This window comes from Balaenoptera ricei, chromosome 20 (genome assembly GCF_028023285.1).
Source record: "Balaenoptera ricei isolate mBalRic1 chromosome 20, mBalRic1.hap2, whole genome shotgun sequence".
In the NCBI taxonomy this organism is placed as follows: domain Eukaryota; kingdom Metazoa; phylum Chordata; class Mammalia; order Artiodactyla; family Balaenopteridae; genus Balaenoptera; species Balaenoptera ricei.
Genome location: NC_082658.1, coordinates 55,689,548 through 55,712,551, shown reverse-complemented (window position 1 = coordinate 55,712,551; position 23,004 = coordinate 55,689,548). Strand labels below are relative to the sequence as shown.

Genomic DNA, 23,004 nt, shown 5'->3' with positions numbered 1-23,004 from the left:
TTCCCTCCCCTTCTGTCTCCCGCCCCCCCAGTCCTGCTCTCCTTGGCCCAAGACCCGGGGCAGACAGGTAAGTAAAGAAGAGAGCAGAGCGGAAGCTGAGGTTGGAACTGAAACCAGATGGAGAACAGTGAGATAGGATGGGGGAGAAGGGATGGGAGCCTTTAAGGAAAAGCCGGATAAAGAGGAAAGGGAAAAAAAATAAAAAAATAAAATCGACTCTGGTGGGATTCGAACCCACAACCTTTGAATCGCTCTTTCGTCACTAGAAGTCCAATGCGCTATCCATTGCGCCACAGAGCCACCTGGCGGGCGGCGGCGTCTGACGGCTTACGGGTACTAGAATGGGAAAGGGGCGGGGGGAGGGGGAGGGTTGTGAGGGAATTGGGCGGGGCGTGACAGAAGCGCGTAGTTTGGACCTCAGAGGCTTGCCTGGAAGAGGTAGCGTGCGCAAAGCACGTGAGCCAGGTGGGAGTGCGGGAGCATAGGGGTGGAAAAAACTGGGAGAGAGCGCAACTGAATATGAACGAGCGAGCGAGCGAGTACAGAGCTCCAGCTGCCCGCTTGGGGGATGCCTCCAGTCCAGGCGCATCCCACTCCCAGATGTGGCCCCACCCCTAAGAATAAACTTGTTTTGTTGGAAATTTTCTGTGTGTCTCTTTCTTCTGGTCTTTCTGCTTTCCTATCTGCTGCTCCGCTGTCCGAAGGAATCTCGATAGTTCCCAAAGACGACCAGCCAATTTAGCACAACTATTTGTAGCTCCACTCCTTCTTTCTAGTCTCTTAGGAAGACTGCGGGATAAAGTTTCTTCCACGCAGGTAGCGTGGCCGAGCGGTCTAAGGCGCTGGATTTAGGCTCCAGTCTCTTCGGAGGCGTGGGTTCGAATCCCACCGCTGCCAGACCAAAGTTTTTCTCGAGGCTTAAGCACTCTTTAATTCCTAAAAGAAATTACTTACTTTTATGAGAACTCCTGGTAGCGGTCTCACCAACGTGTATTCCAGACAGAATTTAGGTCTGCATCCCAGCCCCAAACCAATACATAATGGAAACTGCCAAAGAAACCTCGGACCTTCATAATCGATCTCCACTTTAACATGTCGTCAAATAACATTCCTATCAAAATTAGTGCAACTTGCTATATATTTAAGTGACTTACTGTATGTTCTCCTGACGGTGTGCTACAGGCTCGAATTATCTAGCCTGAAAAGCTCAGAAGGTAAGATCCTAGTTTAATTTTCTTTCCAGATCCTTTCAGAACATAAGAGAATATCATACATGAAACTAATGAATAATATAATAAAACACATTGGTATTGAGTGAAAACAAAAATGTAAAGGTTCCACCGAGATTTGAACTCGGATCGCTGGATTCAGAGTCCAGAGTGCTAACCATTACACCATGGAACCTACTGCCTAGTACGGCCTTCTGACAGTATATATATTACTGAACTTCCTATTCTGTGCCTTTCCATACTTTGCCATTCATAGAAGACAAAAAAAAAAAGAGTTGTCGGATTAGGGTGGATACCGCTATCGAGCACCTGAAATATGAATTTAAATGTGCTGTAAGTATAAAATACACATTATAATTAGACGACAGTACAAAAAAATGGTTAAAATTTCATTAATAATTTAAAAATATTGATTATATGATAAAATAAGATTTAGGATATAACGGGTTAAGTAAAATGTTATTAAAATTAATGTCAAAGAAATTTCACCTATTTCTTTGTACTCTTTTTAATGTGTGGCTCCTAGAAAATTTAAATTCGCATGTATGGCTCGCATATGCACTGCTCTAAAATATCTCTGCTCTCCCTCCACTGTCATTCGTTCTGCCTTCTGAATAAAATCCTGACGCACTTAATACCATTTCCTCTTAACACCAAGCAGCAATATTTGCGTTACTCTTTTCCTCTGTTATGTTCGAAGGAATACAATTATTTACTGTACTCAAAAGTATTCCAAAGATTGTCATGTACCGGTGGAGAAAAACAGCAAGCGCCCGAACAGGGACTTGAACCCTGGACCCTCAGATTAAAAGTCTGATGCTCTACCGACTGAGCTATCCGGGCTCTCTCCCACTTTTCTTCTTCTACTTCCTATAAGAGTTTTGCATTTACGAAAATGCTGACGCAAAGGAGTATTGTAGGCTGCGCGCAGGAGACTACAGAACGCACCTCGAGGAAGCCGGTGAAGCTAATGGAGGGTGACTGCGCTTTATCGGACCCCCTCCGTACAGCGGCCGCACCTGTTAGGACGCTGTGGGCTGGAGCGCCGCGGAGGCTAGGTGGGTGCGGTGTCGCTATCGGCCGCACGGGGGCGCTGCCGGCCGCGGGCTTCCCTCGTGGAGAGGTTTCTTCCCAGTCCGGATAACCGAGATCCCAGGCACCCCACGCACCTGGGCTCTCCCGCCTACCGCCGCAAGGCCAAGGGCGGCCCGGAGCGGAAAGAAGGCCACATGGGGCCTTCAGATGCTGTGCGCCCGGAGACCACTTCGGTCCCCAGACCGGCCCTACTCCAAGCGAGAGACTGAGATCGGGCATGCCAAAGACCGGGGACACAGAGGGCCGGGCTTGGGGGTGGTGGTGCCGAGTTTAGGAGGTGACAGGAGGGCTGTTTCTGACCCCTATGCAGTGTGCAGAGATGCGTGTCCGACTCGCGTGTGGCTGTAGTCACGTGTGATTTACGGCTCACTTGTGTACAGTGATTCACATGGATGATTCACAAGTAGGAATGCGGGTGCCCTGTGGCCAGTTCTGGCTGAGAGAGAGGATGAAAGAGTCTTGGGGGAAGTTGGGGAGTGGGCGGACAAGGGCCCCAGGGCATCAGTCGGCCCCTGACCAGGAGCAGATCAGTGTCCCAGTCATACAGGTGTCACCGAATCCCTGTCTCCCTCTCGGCATCTGGTCCCTCCCTTCCCAATGGGACCCGGGCTCCTGATAATCATCTGGGTGAACCCGGTCCTGCCAGTCAGAGGGACCGGCTGTGCCAGATGCCAACAAACAACTATTGCGGCGAAAGGCTGTGGGCGGGAAGAGGGAGCCCTCAGCTGCAACAACAGAGAGCTTCTGGAGAGAGCGAGCCAGCGAGTGAGCCCTAGAGCATCCCAGAGAGAGCTGGACTTTTCCTCAAAGGCCTATCCTGACCCCCAGGCCCTGACACAGCGGCTCAGCAGCCCAGCAGCCCAGCCCTGCCTGGCCTGCGGCTCACCTCCTCCAGGCCGGCTGCTGGGGGCATCCTTCCTTCCCTCCCATCATGGCCGTGTACCGCGTGTGTGTGGGCACTGGTCCCTACCTGATGGCCGGCACACTGGACAGCATTTTTGTCACACTGGTGGGCACATGTGGTGAGAGCCCCAGGCGGCGGCTGGATCGCGTGGGCAGGGACTTCGCCCCTGGATCGGTGAGTGGAGGAGAGAGGGAGGAGCCACCCCGAGGGGCAGGGCGGACAGGGGACCCTGAAGGAGGGGAGGGTCTTTCCTCCAGAGCTCATCAAATCCTGCAGAACTCAGGATGCCGGTCCTGACCTCGTCACTACCCCTATTCTGGTCCCTGTCTTTTCTGGGGATGATAAACCCTATCCAGGCAGGGCTGTGGAGAAGGAGCCCTGGGCAGGGGCTCCGGAGAATTCCATTGGCTTCCTAGCTCCTCCTCCAATAACTGAAGGTGGGCTTTGGGGAAGGCGCTTGCCCTCTTTGAGCCTGGGTTTCCTCTTCTCTGGAAGGGGTCCACCTGCCTCTGCCAGGCTCCAGGATTGTTTGCTGGTGGCCTACATAAGGTGAGGGCTCCAAGGAGGCTAGGGAGATCCCGAATCCACTCTGCTCACACAGGGCTCCTGCAGCGCCATGGCTGCTACTGCCGGGATGAAGGATGCCCTTTTCTAATTCATGCAAAGGCACCACATGGGTTACGGTCAGCTCGGGTTTATATGTCAGGCTAGGTGTCGGTGCAGACGCACTTTTCAAGGTGCAAGGATGAACGCTGGCAGTTCCTTGCCTCTCAACTGCTTGCTCTCTTGACCCCCAGGTGCAGAAGTACTAGGTACGCTGCTCAGAGGAGCTGGGGGAGCTCTTGCTGCTGCGGCTCCACAAGGAGCGCTACGCTTTCTTCCCCAAGGACTCCTGGTACTGCAGCCATATCTGCGTCACTACCCGCGGTGGTACTCTTTGCCACTTTCCCTGCTATCAGTGGATTGAGGGCTACTGCACCATAGAGCTTCGACCAGGAACAGGTGGGCCAGAGGCAGGGGCTGGCCTGGGCTGCAGAAGACATCTGCTGGGATCAGGGGGGAGCTCTCACAAGAGCCCAGGGTGTAGGGAATAGGGCTGGAATTAGGGTGACTGGAACTCAGGGCTCCCAAGTAGGTGCCTTCTGAAAATATAAGCCTCTAACGCCCTGAAATGCAGGGGCTTTCTGGGCAGTATTTACCACCACCCCCCCCAGACACACAGAGACTAGGCACACACACTTACATACACTCACACCACTCAGAGACACACACACAAACACACAGATATGTGTGCTCACCACTGACACCCTCTGCCCTTCCCCAGAGCCAATTCCTCTGAGAGGAATTAACCTAAAAGCTGAGTTACTGAATTTCAACAGGGGAAGAAGCCCTGAACGTTTAGAGAATTTAGCTGGAGAGGCCCTGGCCACTACCACTGGCTTTTCTGGTATGGATGAAGTCCCTGTGAGGGGCCGTTCAGATTCTTTCTTGAATTTGTGGGACGTTTCAAGGTTGCTGGGCTTAAGCTCCTTCAGCCCCTGGACCCCCATATCTCCTGAGCAGCTCTCTCATCTGCAGAGGCAAGACTAAGGCGAGTCCGAGCGTGGAGATGAGTCTTAGGCATGAGAGATGATGTTCTAGGTCAAGGTGAAGCGAGTGAACATCACCCTTGCTAATACTGTGAGTTACTCACAGACTTCACTCCGAACCCCCATCTGTCATCACAGCACATCCACCCATCACTTCACAAAATATGTTCGTTCATCAGTCCTTTGTCAAGTGCATATTATATGCACGGTGCCAGGCACCATGCTGGATGCTGGGAATACAAAAAATGAATACGACGTGACTTCTGCCCCCAAGGAGTCAAACATGCAAACAATTAGGAAGATTGTTATAATTTGGGGGTGAGGTTGTCCTGAATCCCTTCGGTCAGCTCGGGTTTATATGTCAGGCTAGGTGTCGGTGCAGACGCACTTTTCAAGGTGCAAGGATGAATGCACAAAGAATGTGGGACATCCGTGTCACTGAGGGATCGGGTTCAAGGGTTGGGGGGTTCAGGAAAGGCATGCTGGAGGAGGTGTCATTTGACAAGAGACTTACCAATGAGTAATTTTCATTCCTCACAGCAAGAACTATTTGTCAGGACTCCCTTCCCCTCCTTTTGGATCACAGGAAATGGGAACTCCAGGCCCGACAGGAATGCTACCGGTGAGGGTGGCCTAATTTGACTTTTTTGCTCTCTTAATCCAACCTCATCCTTAATCAGACTGGTACGAACTCTAAACTCAATTCCAACTTTGGGGGCCCAGCTCTGATCACGACCCTCATTTAAACCTAACCTTAATCTAATATTGACTCTGAGTCCAGACCCAAAATGCCAGTACCGACAATTGTCCCAACAACATCAATGAACCTGCACACAACCCCAGCTGTCCTTGATGTGACCCAGATACCAGACATGACCCTAGGATTGACCAACTTCAGCCCATCCTCAGCCTCACCCCCAAACCAGCCATGATTTTGATCTCAACACAAAACCAACTCTAAACCAGTGTGGACATTCATGTCATCCTCAAATGCTACCCTGATCTGAAGCTTAGTGCCTTCAGGAAAAAAAAAAACTTTGTCACTTACCCAGAAAATGGGTGGTTTCTGGGAGTTTTAAAGTCATGTCTTTGAAAGCTAAGGTTCCTGTTTACCCTAAGCTTCACTTGCCACCTCTGACCTCTTTCCCCTGGTAGCTGGAAAGTCTACGCCCCCGTCAGCAGCTTTGAGGAGGTGGAGTCAGATAAGAAATTTGCTTTGATCAAGACGGTGCCTGGTGCAGACCAGGGCGACAGGTGAGGGTGAACTGAGATTTGGGGAAGAAGCTGGAGGGGCGTGAAGTGAAGGGTCTGTTGTGAGGACTGGGTGGGCAGCCTGGAAAGCAGGATCTGTGACAAATGCAGTTTAATTCAAGTGTCTGGAGCAGACTGGGTGGGGATGGCCCCTGGGGTCTGGCAGAGAGGAGGGGAGAGGGCAGGGGAGGAGCCTGGAGTGAGGGGAGGCCTGGGGATTCTGGGGGAGGAGGAGAGGGATTCAGGGGAGTGGGCTGCAGGCCCCTCCGACTGGTTTCTGCCCTTCTGCTCCCTCCACTCCCCAGCAGGGGAAACAGGTACTTGCCCTGCTTTCCTATGAAAACTGACATCCCGTCCTTGCTGCCCACGGAACCCAATATTCGCTACTCGGCCACCAAGACGACCTCGCTGCTCTTCAATGCCATCCCTGCGTGAGGCCACTGCCCTCTCTGCACTCCTGCTCGCTCTCCCTTCAGCCTCTGTCCCTTTGATGCACATCCATGTCTCTGCCCCAGTATCCCCTCTCCCCATCCCCAGTCTCCCCTCTCCCCGTCCCCAGTCTCCCCTCTCCCCGTCCCCAGTCTCCCCTCTCCCTGTCCCACCACCCCGTCTCTGCTCTCTCTTTAAGCAACTCCATTCTCTAGCTCCCCATCACCACCTCTTTGATCTTAATTATCCCTTTTCTTTCCATTCCTCAAATCAATAGAATTAATTGAGCACCTACTCAGAGCAGAGCACGGTCCCAGGCACTGTTGGTGGGACCATGTTGAGTAGGACCAGAGAGGCCCAGCTCTTAAGATTTAAGGAGGTGGTCAGGCCACCTCAGGTTCAATTTCCAGACCAAAACTTTCTAGCTTTATGACCTTGATTTTCACTTAGCCTCTAAACCGTTTTCTCATTTGTAAAATGAAAATAATATTCATATCTACCTCATAGGTGTGGGAGAGACTTCAATGAGCTAACATCCAGCACAAAATAATCTCTCAATAGAGGTTACTGAGTAGTATTAGGATATAGTTTTGGCCAGGAGGAACTCACAGTCTCCCTCGGGAGACGTGCAGCACAGTTAATCAGCAGTCGGAGGAGTCACGAGCAGCTCAAGTCTGAGGTTGTGAGTGTGATGTGGCTGGAGGAGGTACAGTTGACATCTAGTGTCTAGAGGAGGCAGGTCAGCGGGGCTCAGGAGGTGGCTGCTGGGGAGACAGGTGGGACTGAAGCTTTGGGCGGGTGGGGGAGAGGATCAGTGAGGGGAGAGTGGGTGGGTCCTGGGCAGACCCAGGTCAGTATGGCAGGAGGAGTGCAGGGCTCGGCCATCTGCGCAGGGGCTGCATTAGGAGGCCCAGAGGAGGCCAGGGCAAGGAGCCGGATCCTCGTGTTCTGGGCTTTGGTGCCAGAACGGTTCTTCTGGAGAAGCACTAGGGGGAGGGGATGCAGAGGTGAGGCGGAGTACGGAGCTTGAGTGTGTCCACAGTGGATTGGGGTGCACAGGCAGACACAGGGGGCTCAGGCTTCAGGACAAGGACCTGCTGAGAGGCCCTGGCAGGGCTAAGGGACCAGGGGAGCATCCTGGAAGGTAGAGTCACCTGAGTTGGTCCCCGGATGGATATGCGGGTCTAGGCAAGGGAGGGCCCAGGAGACCATGTGGACAGCCTGTGTGAGGCTCAGAGAAGGGCCAATGGGAAGAGGAGCTGGCATTTGGCAGCCATCTGGTCATTTACAGAGGGGAGGGAGTCACTGGGCTTTAGTGCGAGGTGACTGCAGGGTGTCCTGAAGGACATGTGTGGCAGGCCTGGGAAAAGGAAGGCCTGTTCTTTCTTCTCTCTTGCCTCCTCAGCCTCTGCTTTAATGACCAAGCTCCCATCCAGTTTTTCCCATCCCCTGGGTCCTGAGTGGGCAGACGCTCAGCAAAAACCCATGGAAGGAGGAGTGAGCAGCTTAGTGAGCACCACGTAGGAAGCTGTCCCTGGGCTTGTCAGGTACTAAGGCCCCCGCGCCCTCTCCAGGTGCCCACACTCTTCATGGCACACCAGCATCCTTCCACAGCCTACCTTACTGACCAACTGCCATAACCCTCCTGTCCTATGTTCCAGTCCCTTCCATTTGACTTGGCCTAGCTAGTGAGCGATTATTACGAACTGGGTATGTCAGGCATACACAGCCCAGTCCTGGCCCTAAGGAGCCCATAGTATACTAGGAGTTGATTTGAGTACACTGTAGGATAATAAAGGGAGTGATGTACTTAAGGGTTTACGATGTAACGAAGGAAGTCATGGGTATTTTGTGAAAGATACACACAGGCATGTGTTTGGGGGGCCATCAGGCCATGCTTCATGAAGGACTTCGCATCTAAGATGCACACAGAAGAACAGATAGGTTTGATACTAGGTGGAGATGTAGGAGGTTTTCTAGGAGAGGCACAGCTTGAGCAAAGCCCTGGACAGGGGAGAAAGCTGACTTCATTTCAAGCATTTTTTTCTGATTATAAAATAATACATGCTCATTGTAAAAAAATTCAAACAGTACCGACATCCACAAAGTGAAAAGTGCATGGCCCGCAGGTTGGCAAGCCCACTTTTACCGGTTCAGCGTACAAAGTACATCTCTGGCTATGTTTAGCAAGAGAGCTGTGACTGGCTTGGTTAGTGCACAGGGTGGGAGAAAAAGCTAGAAAGGTTGTAGAAATCAGCTGGTGGGGAGCTTCCTAGGCAGCCTTAGCGGTTGGGGCTTTGTCGTGTGGGCGGAGGGGAGCCAGGGAAGGTCTGTGACAAGCTGAGAGCTTGGAGAAAGCAGGACGAAACACCAACGAGGAGACTTGTCTGCACCCTGCGCGCCACCTTTGCACACACATGTGGAGTCACCCCTACAAAGCCTCAAGTAGCCTCTAGACTTTTCTCCCATGTGGACTGTTAGGTACCTCTTCTCTGGGCGCTGACCTCGTCAGATTCCTCCAGGCCTCTAGGCTGGGGGCACAGTGCCATTGGCAGCCCCTAGTCCCCCTGCCCACCCCCACTTCCCCTCCCACAGGTCCTTGGGCATGAAGCTTCGAGGGCTGCTGGACCGCAAGGGCTCCTGGAAGAAGCTGGATGACATCCGGAATATCATGTGTTGCCACAAGACCTTCACCTCAGGTGTGCAGAGCCAGGCAGAGATGTCCGTCCTCCACCCTACCCCAGACTCAGACCCCTCCGCCCCATCCTGGGAAAAGGCCCTCTTCTGGCCCTCTCAGGGGGACTGCTGGATCCCAGAGGGAGGGGCTCCTGGTTTCACTGGTGGCAATCTCCCGGATTCCCCTCAGGAACCAATCTCTCCTCCCTCTGGGAGGGGACAAGAATAGGTGAGTGGGGACAGAGAGGGTCAAGGGTCACTTAGGGAGTCCTGACCCTGATCAGATGCACTTGCCTCTCTTCCCCTACCCCTGCCACAAAGAGTTCTGGGCTTTGGGGCCAGACTTTGGTTCAAATCCCTGCTCTGCCACCCAACTGAGCAAGTCACTCTACCTCTTCGAATTTCGGTGTCCAGTGGGGCTGGTGAGTTCCCCTCGTGTGTTGATTTTGCTGATATTGGATACACTGAAGTCATCTGACTTGAGAGAATAGGAAGGACCAGGAATGGGGAAATGGGGAGAGGATGCTGGCTTGTCCAAGCTGCTGGGAAGCCAGGTGAGAGGTTGCACAACGAAGGACTCAGCTGGACCTCATTCCGGACATTTTGGGAAGGGTGGGGTACCCAACACTGGCCTTTAGTGCAGGCACCAATAATTACGAGACCCAGGCTGGAGTGGGAGTGGCCAGAGAAGGGAGAGGGAAGCAGAGCGCGGGTGGGGAGGGCACTCTAAGGCTCCGTGCCACTTCCCCTGAGGGGGGCGCATCTTCCTAGCGGACTACTGGATCCTGGCAGAGGTCCCCGTCCACTGCATAAACGGCCGTCCGCAGTATGCGGCCTCCCCGCTCTGCCCGTTGTGGCTCAACCCTCAGGGGGCGCTGGCGCCCTTGGCCATCCAGGTGAACCTGGGGGCGGGCTTTGGGGGGTTGTGGGGGGGCGGCGAGGTTTCGGAGGCGGGGCCTCAAGGGGCACACTAGCAGTCTAGAGCCTTACCCCCTTATTATTCCTGGACGCAGCTCAGCCAGACCCCCGGGCCAGACAGCCCCATTTTTCTGCCCACTGACTCCGACTGGGACTGGCTGCTGGCCAAGACGTGGGTGCGCAACTCTGAGTTCCTGGTGCACGAGAACAACACGCACTTTTTGTGCACGCATTTGCTGTGCGAGGCCTTCACCGTGGCCATGCTGCGTCAGCTGCCGCTCTGCCACCCCATCTACAAGGTCTGGGCGACCCCCGGGCAGGGCCAGAGGGAGCGGGGCCGGGGCGGCCTTCTCCCCTGACCTTCGGCTCCTGGGATCTCAACCCGCTCGCAGCTCCTGCTTCCGCACACTCGCTACACGCTGCAGATGAACACCATCGCACGGGCCACGCTGCTCAACCCAGAGGCCCTTGCGGACAAGGTGCGGCCTCCCGGCTCCCCGCCCGCCCCTTCCAGGGGGCTCCTTCCCGAGGGCACCTTGCCCCGCCTACAAACCCTGTTGGACCTCCAATCCCATTCCCCAGTGCCTGCCAGCCTCCCCACGAGCCCCGCCCCTCCCCTCCAGTCTCCTACTTGCCCCGCCCACAAACCCTGTCTCCCTCCCTTCGATCCTACCCACCGGCCCCACCTCCTGGGGCTCGGGTTCCAAAGGCTCCTAGAGTTGGGCAAGGCACCCCGGCCTGAGCACAGCCGCCCGCTGACCCTGCGTCGGCGCTCCCTTCCAGGCCTGCCCGGCCTTCAGTTTATTCTTCCAGTTCCCACGTGCCTAAGGATTACCGCCTACGCGCGTAGTAAGGCCGCAACCTGCGCAGCCCATGTCGTGCTCTCATGGGTGTTTGATCCTTAGTCTTGGACTGCTCGATTGACTGAAAAATGCCCTCTGCTGAGTCACTAGACCAATCTCATCCCCAGGCACTGGGGTGGGGGATGGGCCCGGGAGCCCAGCTGTGTTCTGTCCTCAGGTCCCGTCCATCGGGAGGCAAGACCTCCTCTACCTCATGAGCACCTGTCTGGCCCACGTTACCTACACCAATTTCTGCCTTCCGGACAGCCTGCGGGTCCGCGGCGTCCTGGATATCCCCAACTACCATTACCGAGACGACGGCCTGAAGACCTGGGTGGCCATTGAAAGGTGTGGGCCCGGGACCTGCAGCCAATCTGGCCCAGGGGCAGGGTGGACCCGTGTGCTCATGCAGGCTGGGGCACTTGATGCTGGGGGCTTCAGGTGTCCTCAGGTCCAGCGTGGGGCACCTCAAGGGTGAGAGTTGCGGTTGGGGTTCCTTATGAAATGGCAGGTAGCCGTGGGCTGACGAGGGGCTGGGCTGTGTGTGAATGAGCAGAGGACGGGGAAGGGGGAGGACGGGGCGTCCAGAGGAGTCAGGGCAGCAGCAACAGCTAGGTGTGGGCTGGGGCCTTTAGGTGGGCAGGTCTTCCCTTCTCCTGGGTGCTGAGTGGCGAGGGGACGCAGCATGTCAGGCTCTCCTCGGTGGCCTCTCTGGAGTGGGGGGTGAGACTTGAGGGAAGCCTGGGCACTGGGGTTCCAACTGAATCTGGGGGTCCCCACTGAACCCCCATGGACTCTCAGTGGACTCTGGGCGGCTGGCTCTCCCTGGCCTGAGCAGCACTGGGCCTTGGTTTTCGGGCAAGGCCTGAGCCCAAGGTCACTGCCGTAGCAGGGACATCTCTTTCCTACAGTTTTGTCTCAAATCCTGGGCTACTATTACCCCAGTGATGCGTCTGTGCAGCAGGATTTGGAGCTGCAGGCCTGGGTAGGAGAGATCTTTGCTCAGGCGTTCCTGGGCCGGGAAAGCTCAGGTATCCCCTCCCCATCCTCCAACCACAGACTCCCAATAACCCACTGTCCCCCTTGGCCCTACCATGACCCAGTTCTTATTCATTGACCAGCCTTGGAAGTACATGCTGTTGTTAGCCCCATCAAACAGATAAGGAACAGGCACAGAAGGCTGCACAGGTAGTAAGTGGCAGAGGCGGGATCCAGAGCCAGCGCCCAACATCTCCAAAGCCCTTGCTTTCAGCCACTACATGGTGCGTGTCTGGTCCCTGCTTGACCTTTACCACCCATTCACCTCCACTTGCTGAGGTCTGTGGATGAGTCACATCACGTGGTAGGAGCCATCTCCAGCTGCAAGCACTAAGGACTCTGGAATCCTCTCTCATACCCTCTTATGCCCGTCCTGCCGGGTGGCCCCTCCAGCCACCAACCTCTCTCACTTTTGGCTTCATGGCGTAGCTTGGTGCCGCTGCTGCCTGATTCCCCTTATTTACACCTGTCACTGGCCCCTAACTCTCCCCTCTCTTCTGACACTGCCAGAGTGGCCTCTGAGACCCACCAACACCAGTGGCCCCCTCTCAGGCCTCCTTTGCTTAGTCCTCCCTTTCTTAAAGTCTTCCCTTTGCTCCAGGGAGGACGTGTCCTTCGGAACCTCCCACTTCTTTCAGGGCTTCTGCCGCCTCCCCATCCCAGCCCTGGCCGGAGGGTGGAAGACTCTCACTGCCTGGGATGTCTTCTCTCCTCAGGGATGTGACTTTTAGCTGACTTAGCACTTTTGGTGGCCTCCCAGAGGAATTCCCATCGGGGGAGACCCGGGAAGGAGGCGTGGTCTCAGGTCACCAGGAAATAGAATGAACAGCTGGTGTAGCCCTACCTGTAATGGGCTCCAAAGGTTTTTTTTGTTTTTTGTTTTTTTTGGCCACTCTGTGCAGCCTGCGGGGATCTTAGCTCCCCAACCAGGGATTAAACCTGCACCCCCTGCATTGGAAGAACGGAGTCTTAACCACTGGACCATCAGGGAAGTCCCAGCTTTTTTTTTTTTTAAACAAAATTTCGAACATATAGAAAAGTATAGGATATGACGTAATGAACACCCATTTACCCACCACCTAGACACAGTTCCTAACATTTTGCCATATTTGATTAAGCTGTTGCTTTTGCTTATTGCTGAAGTCTTTTAAGGTAAATTACACACATTTCATATTTTACCCAATTGATATGCATCTCAAAAAAAAACCCAAACAAACCCACGACACGACGCTGCTTTTCTACACAACCACAATGCTGTCATCATGTTTAACAAAATTGACAATAATCTCCAACATCACCCTCTTACTCGTCCATATTCAAATTTCCTCACTTGTCCCATTCTCCCTCAGCTGATCCTGTTGATTCTGGAGCCAGTCAAGGACCACATGACACCTTTATTTGTTTTGACTCTAAAGCCTCTCTCACTTTAGGACAGGCCCCTCCACCCTTTTTGAAATCACATGACATCTCACAAGGGCTACTGAAAAGCTAGGACTTGTTGTTCTGCCGAATGTCTCACCTTCCAAATTTATCTAATTGCTTCCTCATGATGTCATTCCTCTACCCCCTGTGTTTTTTGTCAATCGGAAGCAATACCTACAGGTTAAATGTTTTGGGCAAGAGTATTTCTCCAGTGATGCTGTGTTCTCCGCATTGCATCATATTGGGAGGCATGTGACGTCAGGCTGTCTCACTATTAGCGATGCCAAGTGTGATTTCTGGGTTAAGGTGGTGACAGCCAGGTCTCTTTTGGATCTTTTAAAGGGCAGCCCCTCCCTGTGCTTTGCACACCTACTATTAATCAGGGGCGTCCTGATCCTGACTGCTTCTCCTCCAGGGACAGCTATTTTTCTCTTTGGGGTTATCTGTTTCCTATTCAAGACCCAGAGCGGGATCAATTCTCTGATCTTTCTTTATTCAACTTGTCTCTGATTTAATACATCAGGACATCCTTCAGATAGACAAACATCTCTTCCAACTAGCACAAACTAATTCTAGACTCATGTTTTAAGGTAAAACACATTCATTCATTAACCTCAGTCAGCATGCCTTTTGCTTCCATATTTCAAAGGGAAAAAACAAACGATATGTGCTACAGAAAAATTCCCGTAGACGGTCTAGCTTCTTTGCTTTTTTATTCTATCCACCATGAACAGAACATTCAGAAAATTCCCACACACTCCGAGGCAGACAGACACCTGGTCCTTCCTCCAAACCTCTCCGTCCGCTCTGTTGCATCAGCCTCTTTCCTGTCATCCTGACTCCAAACCTTGGCGCCATCTTGACTCATGTTCCCCTATGTCTTCCTCTGTCCCTAAATCCAGCAGGTGGCTAATCCTACTGTCCCCATCATCTTCTACTGTCACCATCCTAGTCCCAGTCCTCTCACTACTCGTGCGTTGTGGCTGCCGCCGCTCAACCCGTCCCACCCCTCCCAGCCTCTCGCTGCTCGCCTGCCAATTCAATTACTGGGGCCACTGCCCCAGTAATCCTCTGGAACAGTGCCCAGAAACCACCCCGCCTGGCACACTGCTGCAGCCTCACCTCCAATTAAGTCTCCTCCTTTTCCCTCACAATGTTTATGCCTCCGTGCCTTCCCACTCTGGCTTCCTATCCTCTCACCCTTTCACTTCATTCAACCAGTAAGATTTATTAAGTACTGTTAACATTAAGTATTGTTCCAGGTGCTGGGGTTCAGCAGTGAACATGACAGACAAAAATCCTGGCCTTCATGAAACTTAACATTCTCGTGGGGAGATACAGATAATAAACTAGCAAGTATGTCAGGTGGTTATGAATACTAGGAAGAACAAAAGAGCATCAGGGGATATAGTGGGTCGAGGTAGGGGGATTATTTCAGGTAGGTGGTCAGGGAAGGCCTCTCTGAGGAGGTGATTTTTTTAAAAAATAAATTTATTTATTTATTTTTGGCTGTGTTGGTTCTTTGTTGCTGCTCGCAGGCTTTCTCTAGTTACAGAGAGCACGGGCTCTAGGTGTGTGGCCTTCAGTAGTTGTGGGGCACGGGCTCAGTAGTTGTGGCTTGCAGGCTCTAGAGCACAGGCTCAGTAGTTGTGGCGCATGGGCTTAGATGTTCTGCGGCATGTGGGATCTTCCCAAACCAGGGCTAGAACCCATGTCCCCTGCATTGGCAGACGGATTCTTAACCACTGCGCCACCAGGGAAGTCTCTGAGGAGGTGATGTTTGACAGAGATGTGAAGGAAGAGAGAGAGCTAGTTCTGTGGATAACCGGGGCAAGAGTGTACAGGCAGAGGTGGAGTCAGTGCAAAGGCCCTGGGGTGGGAGTGTGCTGGCGGGTTTGAGGAACCAGAAGACCCGTGTGGCTGAGTAGAGTCAGAGGGAGAAAAGTAGGGAAGGAAATAAAGTTGGAGAAGGAATGAGAGCCAGATCAAGTAGGGCCATGGCGAGGCAAGTGAGGTGGGAAGCCCTTGGTGGGTTTTAGCTAGGGGTGACATAATTGGATTTATGATTCTAAAGGATCACTCACTCCAGCTGTCATGTGAAGAACAGGCTGTCAGGGGCAAAGGCGGAAGCAGTTAGATTCATCCAGGAGCGAAATGATGGAGACAGGGTGGTATGGAGACTGGAGGTGATGGGACGAGATTGGCTTCTGCAAGAATTTGCTGACATGTGTGGTATGAGATAAAGAGAGGAGCCAGTGCACGGATTTTGGCGGGAGCAACTAGACAGAGAGCACCGAAGTGGGACCACTGGTGGGGGAGGGGGAGATGGGTTTGGGGAGCGTGCGGGATAGGGAGTCAAGCATTAGGCTTGGCAGGTGTCAAGTCTGAGATGCCTCACAGACACTCAGGCAGAGGTGTCAGGTAGTAGCTGACACCCACTGCTGAGTCCAGAGTTCAGGGGCCAGGAGGAGGAGAGATGTGAACTTGGGAATCCTCAGCCAGTGGGAGGTGGTTAAAGCCACAGCCTTGAATGAGACCACTGAGGTACAGAGAAAAGAGGACCAAGGGCTGAGCTTGAAAATGCCTTCCTCTGTCTTCTTCTTTCCATTCAAAGCTCACCCATTCTTCTACCCAGGGAGGCCCCTTCTCTTCCTCCAGGAAAGTCTCCCCTAACCACGCCAGCCCCAGTGCCGAGCCTGCCCTGCCTGCCCTCTCCTCAAAGAGCCAAGCCCTGGCCTTAAAGCTTCCCTCTGCTTCTATCACTGCGAGCTTATAAGTAGCACCCTCTCTGGCCATCTGTCTCTGCCACTAAACCCAGCAGTGGAGGATCTGCTCCTGAGTGCTCAGACAAATCTTGGTGAACCGGGGAGAATTGAGTCATTAAGTACTAATATGGGCTGCAGAAAGAAGTGCCTTGGTGTTCAGGGAGGGGCAGCTTGGCTGTCACGTTGAACCTATCTGGCTCTTCGGTTGTGAGCTCTGCCGGCTGGGCGTTTTCTGGTCCCATCCGAGTACCCCCTTCAGAGACCACACCTTGGTGATGACCATCCCTAACCTCAGCCCAACCCTAATCCTTGTCTAAAGACAGTGGTGGCCACATGTTGAGTCCGCACTGCTCACTCTCTGCCTGCGGTGAGCCCCAGCCCTGGGGAATCTGGTCCCCTCCACCTGCACCCTCTTCCCTTCCTCCCACACGCAGGCTTCCCATGCAGGCTGTGCCCCCGGGAGAGCTGGTGAAGCTCCTCACTGCAGTCATCTTCAACTGCTCCGCCCAGCACGCCGCTGTCAACTGTGGGCAGGTGAGGCCGCGGAGGGCGGGCCTGGGGGGCACTGGGTCACGCGAGGTTAGGCCCAGCAATGGATGTGAGGCCAGAGTTCGGGTTGAGAGCGTGGGAGGGTCGGAGCTGTGATGGGTTTATGAATAGGGCCGGGGTTGGAGTGGCAGCTGGGTGGAGTGAAGTGCTGGGGCTGGATGATGACTGGAGTGGAGCTGGGTGCAAGCTTGTACGGTGGCTCGAGTTGGGATGTGGAGGGAGTGGAACTTAGGGGCTCCTGTCTCGGATGGGCCACGGCCAAGTGGAGTAGAAGCCTGCTCTGTGTGGGAGGCCAACGCGAGACCCACTTCTCGGGCGACCTCTACTCTGGGTCCTCCTCCCTCCTAGGTGACTCACTCCACCCAGTCCTGGAACATTGGGCAGGGAGTGACAAGGGGTGACCCAGGCTCCTGCCACCCTTCTGGAACTTTCAACCTTATACCCCTCCCTCTCCTCCCTCTCCCCGACCCCCTTATTTCCCAACTGCAAAATCTGGGGTGGCAGGTGCAGGAACAGGGATGTTGAGGAGGGAGAGGGTCCTCTTTCTCTGGCCAACCGACTCCACTGGGGTGGGGTCTCCACAGCATGACTTTGGGGCCTGGATGCCCAATGCCCCGTCATCCATGAGGCAGCCCCCACCGCAGACCAAGGGGACCACCCTGAAGAGCCACCTAGACACCCTCCCGGAAGTGAACACCACCTGTAGCAACCTTCTCCTCTTCTGGTTGGTCAGCCAAGAGCCCAAGGACCAGGTGTGGGGGGGTGTCTGGGGGTGGGGGGAGTTTGCAGGGCCTGGGCAGTGGAGGTGGTGGCAGCTCTCCCAGGGAGTTTGGGAGCCGACAGCTGGCATTTATGCCCACTGCTGAGCTGCCTTGGGTTCTTCAGTTTCTTCAGGAAATGACAGCTGGTCCCCAAAGACATACACTGAAGCAAATACCAGTTTAGTGGCTGGGGCACAACTTCCATCTAATTCACCAGTTTACTAATCTATCCACCTATCCGTCCGTCTGTCTATCCGACCACTTACTCGTCCATCAACCACTCATCCATTCACCCAGATATCCAGCGCACATTTGCTGGATCCCTCCCATGTGTCAACACAGTGCTGGGCGCCAGGCTCATAAAGCTGGGTGAGAACGTCCTGCCTTCAAGAATCCTGTGGCCAAGTTGAGGAGACACACTGGAAAATGGAAAAGGGCACCACCATCTTGTAGGAATTATTCATGAATTCCTCCATTCAATCCAGACTTCCTGAGAACCTGCAATGTGCCAGACACTGGTGGGCAGTTATGAACCTTGATGTCCTAAGCTTACAGTCTAGTGACAGAGGTGAGAATGGGGCCCCATGGAACCTGACCAAGTCTGGGCGAACCTGGGACAGCTTCTTGGAGGAAGTGACATCTCAGATGAAACCTCTGGGACAGGGAGGGGTTTGGCAGACAAAAGAGGGGCAGGATTAGTTTCTAGGCAGAGGGAAGGACTCTACCAAGTGAAGCGAAGTGAAGGTGAGAGTCTGTCGGTGGGTTTGCAGGAGAATAAACGGCTCAGTGTGGGTGCAGTATTTGTTCACAGGACAGAGGGGAACCATTGAAGAGTTTAAGCCTGGGGTGACGTGGCTAAATTTGTGTTTTAGCGAGGGTGCTTCTGTGGCTGTGCGGATGGATGGCAGCGGCAATTCTGGAGGCAGGAACGATGGCAAGGAGGCTCTGAGTTAGGCTGGGCCAGGGGAGCAGCCCTTTAATCACCAATTACTATCACCTCCATTTACACACCGGGTTATCAGTCACGTCTCTGCCCTCCAGGTCGTGTCCCCAAGCTTTCTGACATTATGTGATATCCTCATTTCTCCCGCTTGACTCCATTTGGCACAGAGAGTTTACCTCTCTAACAAATTTTAACTTATCATCTCATCGCCTGGGAGTCCCTGGAGGCTGCTTCTCTCTGGTCCCACGTCCCAAGGATCTGAAGACGCCCATTTCTGTCGTTAGAAAGGAAAAGCTCTCTCTGCTTTTTGTCTACTCACGGAACACTCTGTGGGTACTCTCGATACTCTCAACTCGATTCTTCCAGCCAGAAAATGTGTGTGGGTGGTTCCCACCCCAAGCAATTCTCCGAAACCAGCTGGGTGTCCCATGACTTAACCCAGTTCTGACCCTGTCCACCTGGAGATAGCGTCAGATCCCACAGGTCAAGGGCTCAGTCCCACAAGACTGCTCCTCCGCTCCACCCCCCTCCCCCACTTCAGGTGCCAATCGCAAGCCCAGCTTGTCATCTGAGCTTCTGACCAACAAGCTATAAGAGGTTTCTATGACCCCCTCAGTTTTGATCATTTGCCAGAGCAGCTCACAGAACTCAGGCAAACAGTTTACTTACTAGATGACTGGCTTATGCTAAAAGGATACAACTCAGGAACAGCCCGATGGAGGAGCTCTATAGAGTGAGGTGTTGGGGAAGGGGCGCGGACCTCCCCTGCCCTCTCTGGGTCCACCACCCTCCCAGCACCTCCACATGTGCAGCAACCTGGAAGCTCTCCAAACTTGTACGGTGAGGGATTTTTATGGAGGCTGCCTTACCTAGGCATGATTGATTAAATTATTGGCCATTGGGGATTAATTCAACCTTCAGTCCCTCTCCTCTCCCCTGAGGTTGCAGGGGTGAAACAAAGTTCTCACCATCTAATCACAGGGTTGATTCTCCGGGCAACCGGCCACCCCAGGGGCTTTCTAGAAGTCACCTCATTAACATAAGCTCCGGTGGGGTTGAAAAGGGCTTATTATGAATAACAAAAGACACCTTTAACACTCTTATCACTTAACAAAATTATAAGGGTTTTAAGAGCTCTGTGTTAGGAACGGGAAGAAGACCAAATATATATTTCTTATTATGAATCACAATGTCACAGTACAGAGGGAAGAGTACACAAGACGACGAGAGTGGAGAGTTCCCTTTCTCATAAGCCAGTGGGAAGTTCAACCCAGAAAGTTCCAACAACAACAACAACAATAATAATAGCACCTATCACTTTCTGAGGATCTATCATGCCTCAGTCATTAAATCAGGTATCTTGTGTACACTATTTTAAAATACAAAATAAGTATCTATATTTAAAATGCTTAAGACAGTGACTGGCATATAGCGTTCCATAAATGGCAGCTCCATTTTACAGGGGAGAAAACTGAGATTCAAAGGCACCAAGCAGTTTGCCCAAGGTCACAGCTAGTAAGTAGGCTTTGAACCCAGTCTATCATATTTCTGTGTTCTGCTTTATCAATAGTGACACTATGGTTTTGGAAATTAGATGTCAATCTGGTAAGTAAGACATAAAGCTGATTCTTTGAAAAGACTGATAAAATAAAGAAACCAGAGACAATTCAAATCAAGAAAAAAAACCCCATAAATGTACAACATCAGGAATGTAAAAGGCATATAGCCACATATTCAAGAAGATTGAAAAATTTTTTTAAAAATTAAAAAGGAGAAGAAAATACTTAGTTTTATGCAAATAAATTTGGAAACCTAGATGAAATAAGTGATTTTTTAAAGAAAACCTAAGAAAACAAAACAAAAAAACCAGAAGAGGTGAAAACCATACATAAATGAAAAAGGTTGTAAAAGATCTGATCCCTCTCTTTGTAAAGGGACATTCTATTAAACCTTCAAAGAACAAATAATTCCTAAATCGTTCAAACTGCTTGAAAGTGTAGAAAAAAGTAGAAGCTTCCCAAATCATTTTACTGGGAACCCTGATACCAGCACCTGGCAAAGGCAGTGCTCTTAAGAAGAGAAGTGAGTCTCAGGTAGAGGGTTCTAGTCCCAGATCCACATTTCCCACCTATGTGACCTTGGATATGTAATTGGGCTCTCTAAGCCTCAGTTTCTTTATCTGTAAAGTGGGAATGATGAGAGTACCTGTCTTATAGAATTGTTGTGCCGTTGTGATGGTCCATGTAAAGCCCCTGCAACATCAGCTGTAATTAAGAAAATAAAATTACAAATTCATTCCACTTAGCTACAACAATCTTAAAAATATATCAGTAGTCCGTGGCCAACAGTAAATAGTAAAACAATAATACATCATGATGAAATCTAGTTTAATTTAGGAATGAAAGGTTGGTTCAACCTTATGCAACCTAACAATACACTTCCTTACATCAATAAAGAAACACACCATATAATCATCTCAATATATGCTGAAAAAGCGTTTGATAAATGAGAACAGCCATTACTAATAAAAACTCAGTATAAGATGAAACTCCCAGGACTTCCCTGGTGGTCCAGTGGTTAGGACTTTGCCTTCCATTGCAGGGGGTGAGGGTTCGATCCCTGGTAGGGGATGCCTCGCCGCCAAAAAACCCCAAAAGCATAAAGCAGAAGCAATATTGTACCAAATTCAATGGAGACTTTGAAAATGGTCCACATCAAAAAAAAAAAAAAAATCTTAAAAAAGATGAAACTCCCTTATGGAGTTTTGATAAAGTATATTTCAGAAAACATTGTCCTTATGGTGAAACAATAGAGGTCGTTAAAGTCAGGGACAAGAAAACAAGGCTGTGATTTAACAGTGTTTTGGGAGGCTTTACTGGCGCAATAAAACAAGACAAAGAATTTTTTAAACATCAGGATTGTTGGCAACAGTTGTATTGTATGAGCAGTGTGTGCTGCTTCGGAGACTGGCCCCATGAACCGTGACGGTGAACTGGTTGTGCACTGTGGTCAAGCCCAGAGGGCCAGTTCTGTTCTGCCACAGGATGGCACTGACTGAAGTTCACTGCGCTGTTTCTTGACTGTGATTGGCTACACTGTAAAGCACGAGTGTATGGTGATGCTGATTATGCTGGCAATACTGGTTGACTGGGAGATGCCTCAGACCTGGTTGTCTTCAGGGGTTTACATCTGTGAAACTGTGAGGTAACAGGTGTATCCTTGGGCATACTTGCTCGGGCGTGTTTACGTTGATTTCAGGTGTGTTCTGAATGTGGTTGCATTTAGTTCATAGAGCAGTGGCCCAGGCACAGGAAGGGACCTTTTTAGGGACCCGTGGGCTGCGGGTGTCCAGGCTGCTCTGCGCAGGTCGCTGGAGTGGTGGTTTGGAGGTTTGAAGGGTTTGCGTTTACAGTAGCCGTGGCTGGGTCACGCCCGCCTTTAGAAGCCACTTTGACTGTATTTGCTGGCAAATGTGGCCCTTCATTATTCTGCATCCTGTCCTGGACATCATCCTGACCCCGCACCTGAGTTTTCTCCCAACGGCCCCTGGGCACCTACCCGGACGAGCACTTCACCGAAGAAAGGCCGCTCCGGAGCATCGCCATCTTCCAGAGCCGCCTGGCTCAGATCTCGCGAGACATCCGGGAGCGGGAGCGGAACCGGGGCCTGGAGCTGCCCTATATCTACCTGGACCCTCCCCTCATAGAGAACAGCGTCTCCATTTAACCCCTTCCTCCTACCGCCCGGAAAGCCCAAGCGTGAGGAGGCCCAGCTTCCCAGGGTCCTCAAGGCCCTTCCATCTTCCCTGTTCTCGGTCAGCCTGGACTTTCTCCTCACGTGGGGACCTTTTCCACCCACGGTGGCTCTAGCATCACATGAACTGGGCCCTGAGCTGCCAGTACAGCGGTGTCCAGGGTGAGAAGTCGCTGGCTAAAGTCAAACGCACAACAGGCCCTTCAAAAGGAAGGAACCCCAACACCCCTTGCCCTACTTTGGGCAGGCTCCTGTGAAAGCCTAGCCTACTCCCGCCTTCTGTGAAAACTCTTCCTCCTCCCATTGGGACCAGGTTGGGACTCTGAGGGCGCCTTCCCAGTCCTCCCCATTCCAAAACTCCTTCTCCTACTTTGCCTCTTTGTTTCCACTTTCCTCCCATCCTAGGACCAACCCAATCCAACTTCCTTCTTCAGAAGAGCCTGGAAACTGGACGAGGAAGGATGTGTGCCCTGGATCTGTCATGTGGTCCACTTTGACCCCAGCATCTTTAGGGAGAGGGTTAGAATTAGAGCCCAGCTTACCTGTACCTCTAGCTGTAGTTTTCAGGGCCAGGCTCCCTGGCTTGTGTGTGCGTGTGTGTGTGTGCGTGTGTGTGTGTGTGGAGTCTCTCCCCAGCTCTTTCCTATCCCCACTATCATCCCCCACCTTTTTTGTCCTTGAGCCCAGTAAGTTCAATAAAAATCAATATACTTGGCTCCCATTTCATTTTTGTTTTTGTTCCTGTGTGTATGTAGGTGGGTGGGGAACCAGGGGATTAGAGAAAGAAGGAGCAGCAATGAGTCCCTGGATCACCTGCTCTGGAGACAGGAAGCATCCCAG

At 52.3% G+C, this 23,004-nt stretch overlaps 1 protein-coding gene and 4 non-coding genes across 5 annotated transcripts; 2 read left to right on the top strand and 3 right to left on the bottom strand.

The window, feature by feature from the left end:
* Window positions 1-213: 213 nt before the first annotated feature.
* On the bottom strand, window positions 214-300 carry TRNAR-UCU (transfer RNA arginine (anticodon UCU)). The gene is given in 2 exon segments: window positions 214-249; window positions 264-300. It is a non-coding gene; the product is annotated as a tRNA-Arg (tRNA).
* A 515-nt stretch (window positions 301-815) lies between these two features.
* On the top strand, window positions 816-897 carry TRNAL-UAG (transfer RNA leucine (anticodon UAG)). The gene has a single exon. It is a non-coding gene; the product is annotated as a tRNA-Leu (tRNA).
* Window positions 898-1,332: 435 nt separating this feature from the next.
* Window positions 1,333-1,404, bottom strand: TRNAQ-CUG (transfer RNA glutamine (anticodon CUG)). The gene has a single exon. It is a non-coding gene; the product is annotated as a tRNA-Gln (tRNA).
* A 595-nt stretch (window positions 1,405-1,999) lies between these two features.
* On the bottom strand, window positions 2,000-2,072 carry TRNAK-UUU (transfer RNA lysine (anticodon UUU)). The gene has a single exon. It is a non-coding gene; the product is annotated as a tRNA-Lys (tRNA).
* A 1,168-nt stretch (window positions 2,073-3,240) lies between these two features.
* Window positions 3,241-22,822, top strand: ALOXE3 (arachidonate lipoxygenase 3). Its single transcript, XM_059906444.1, is given in 16 exon segments — window positions 3,241-3,402; window positions 4,026-4,230; window positions 5,358-5,439; window positions 5,973-6,071; window positions 6,374-6,499; window positions 9,093-9,218; window positions 9,495-9,595; window positions 9,945-10,069; window positions 10,187-10,390; window positions 10,484-10,570; window positions 11,112-11,283; window positions 11,845-11,964; window positions 16,593-16,610; window positions 16,613-16,692; window positions 17,292-17,469; window positions 21,941-22,822. Coding segments are annotated over 16 exon segments (2,067 nt in total). The 5' UTR covers window positions 3,241-3,255; the 3' UTR covers window positions 22,138-22,822.
* Window positions 22,823-23,004: the final 182 nt, after the last annotated feature.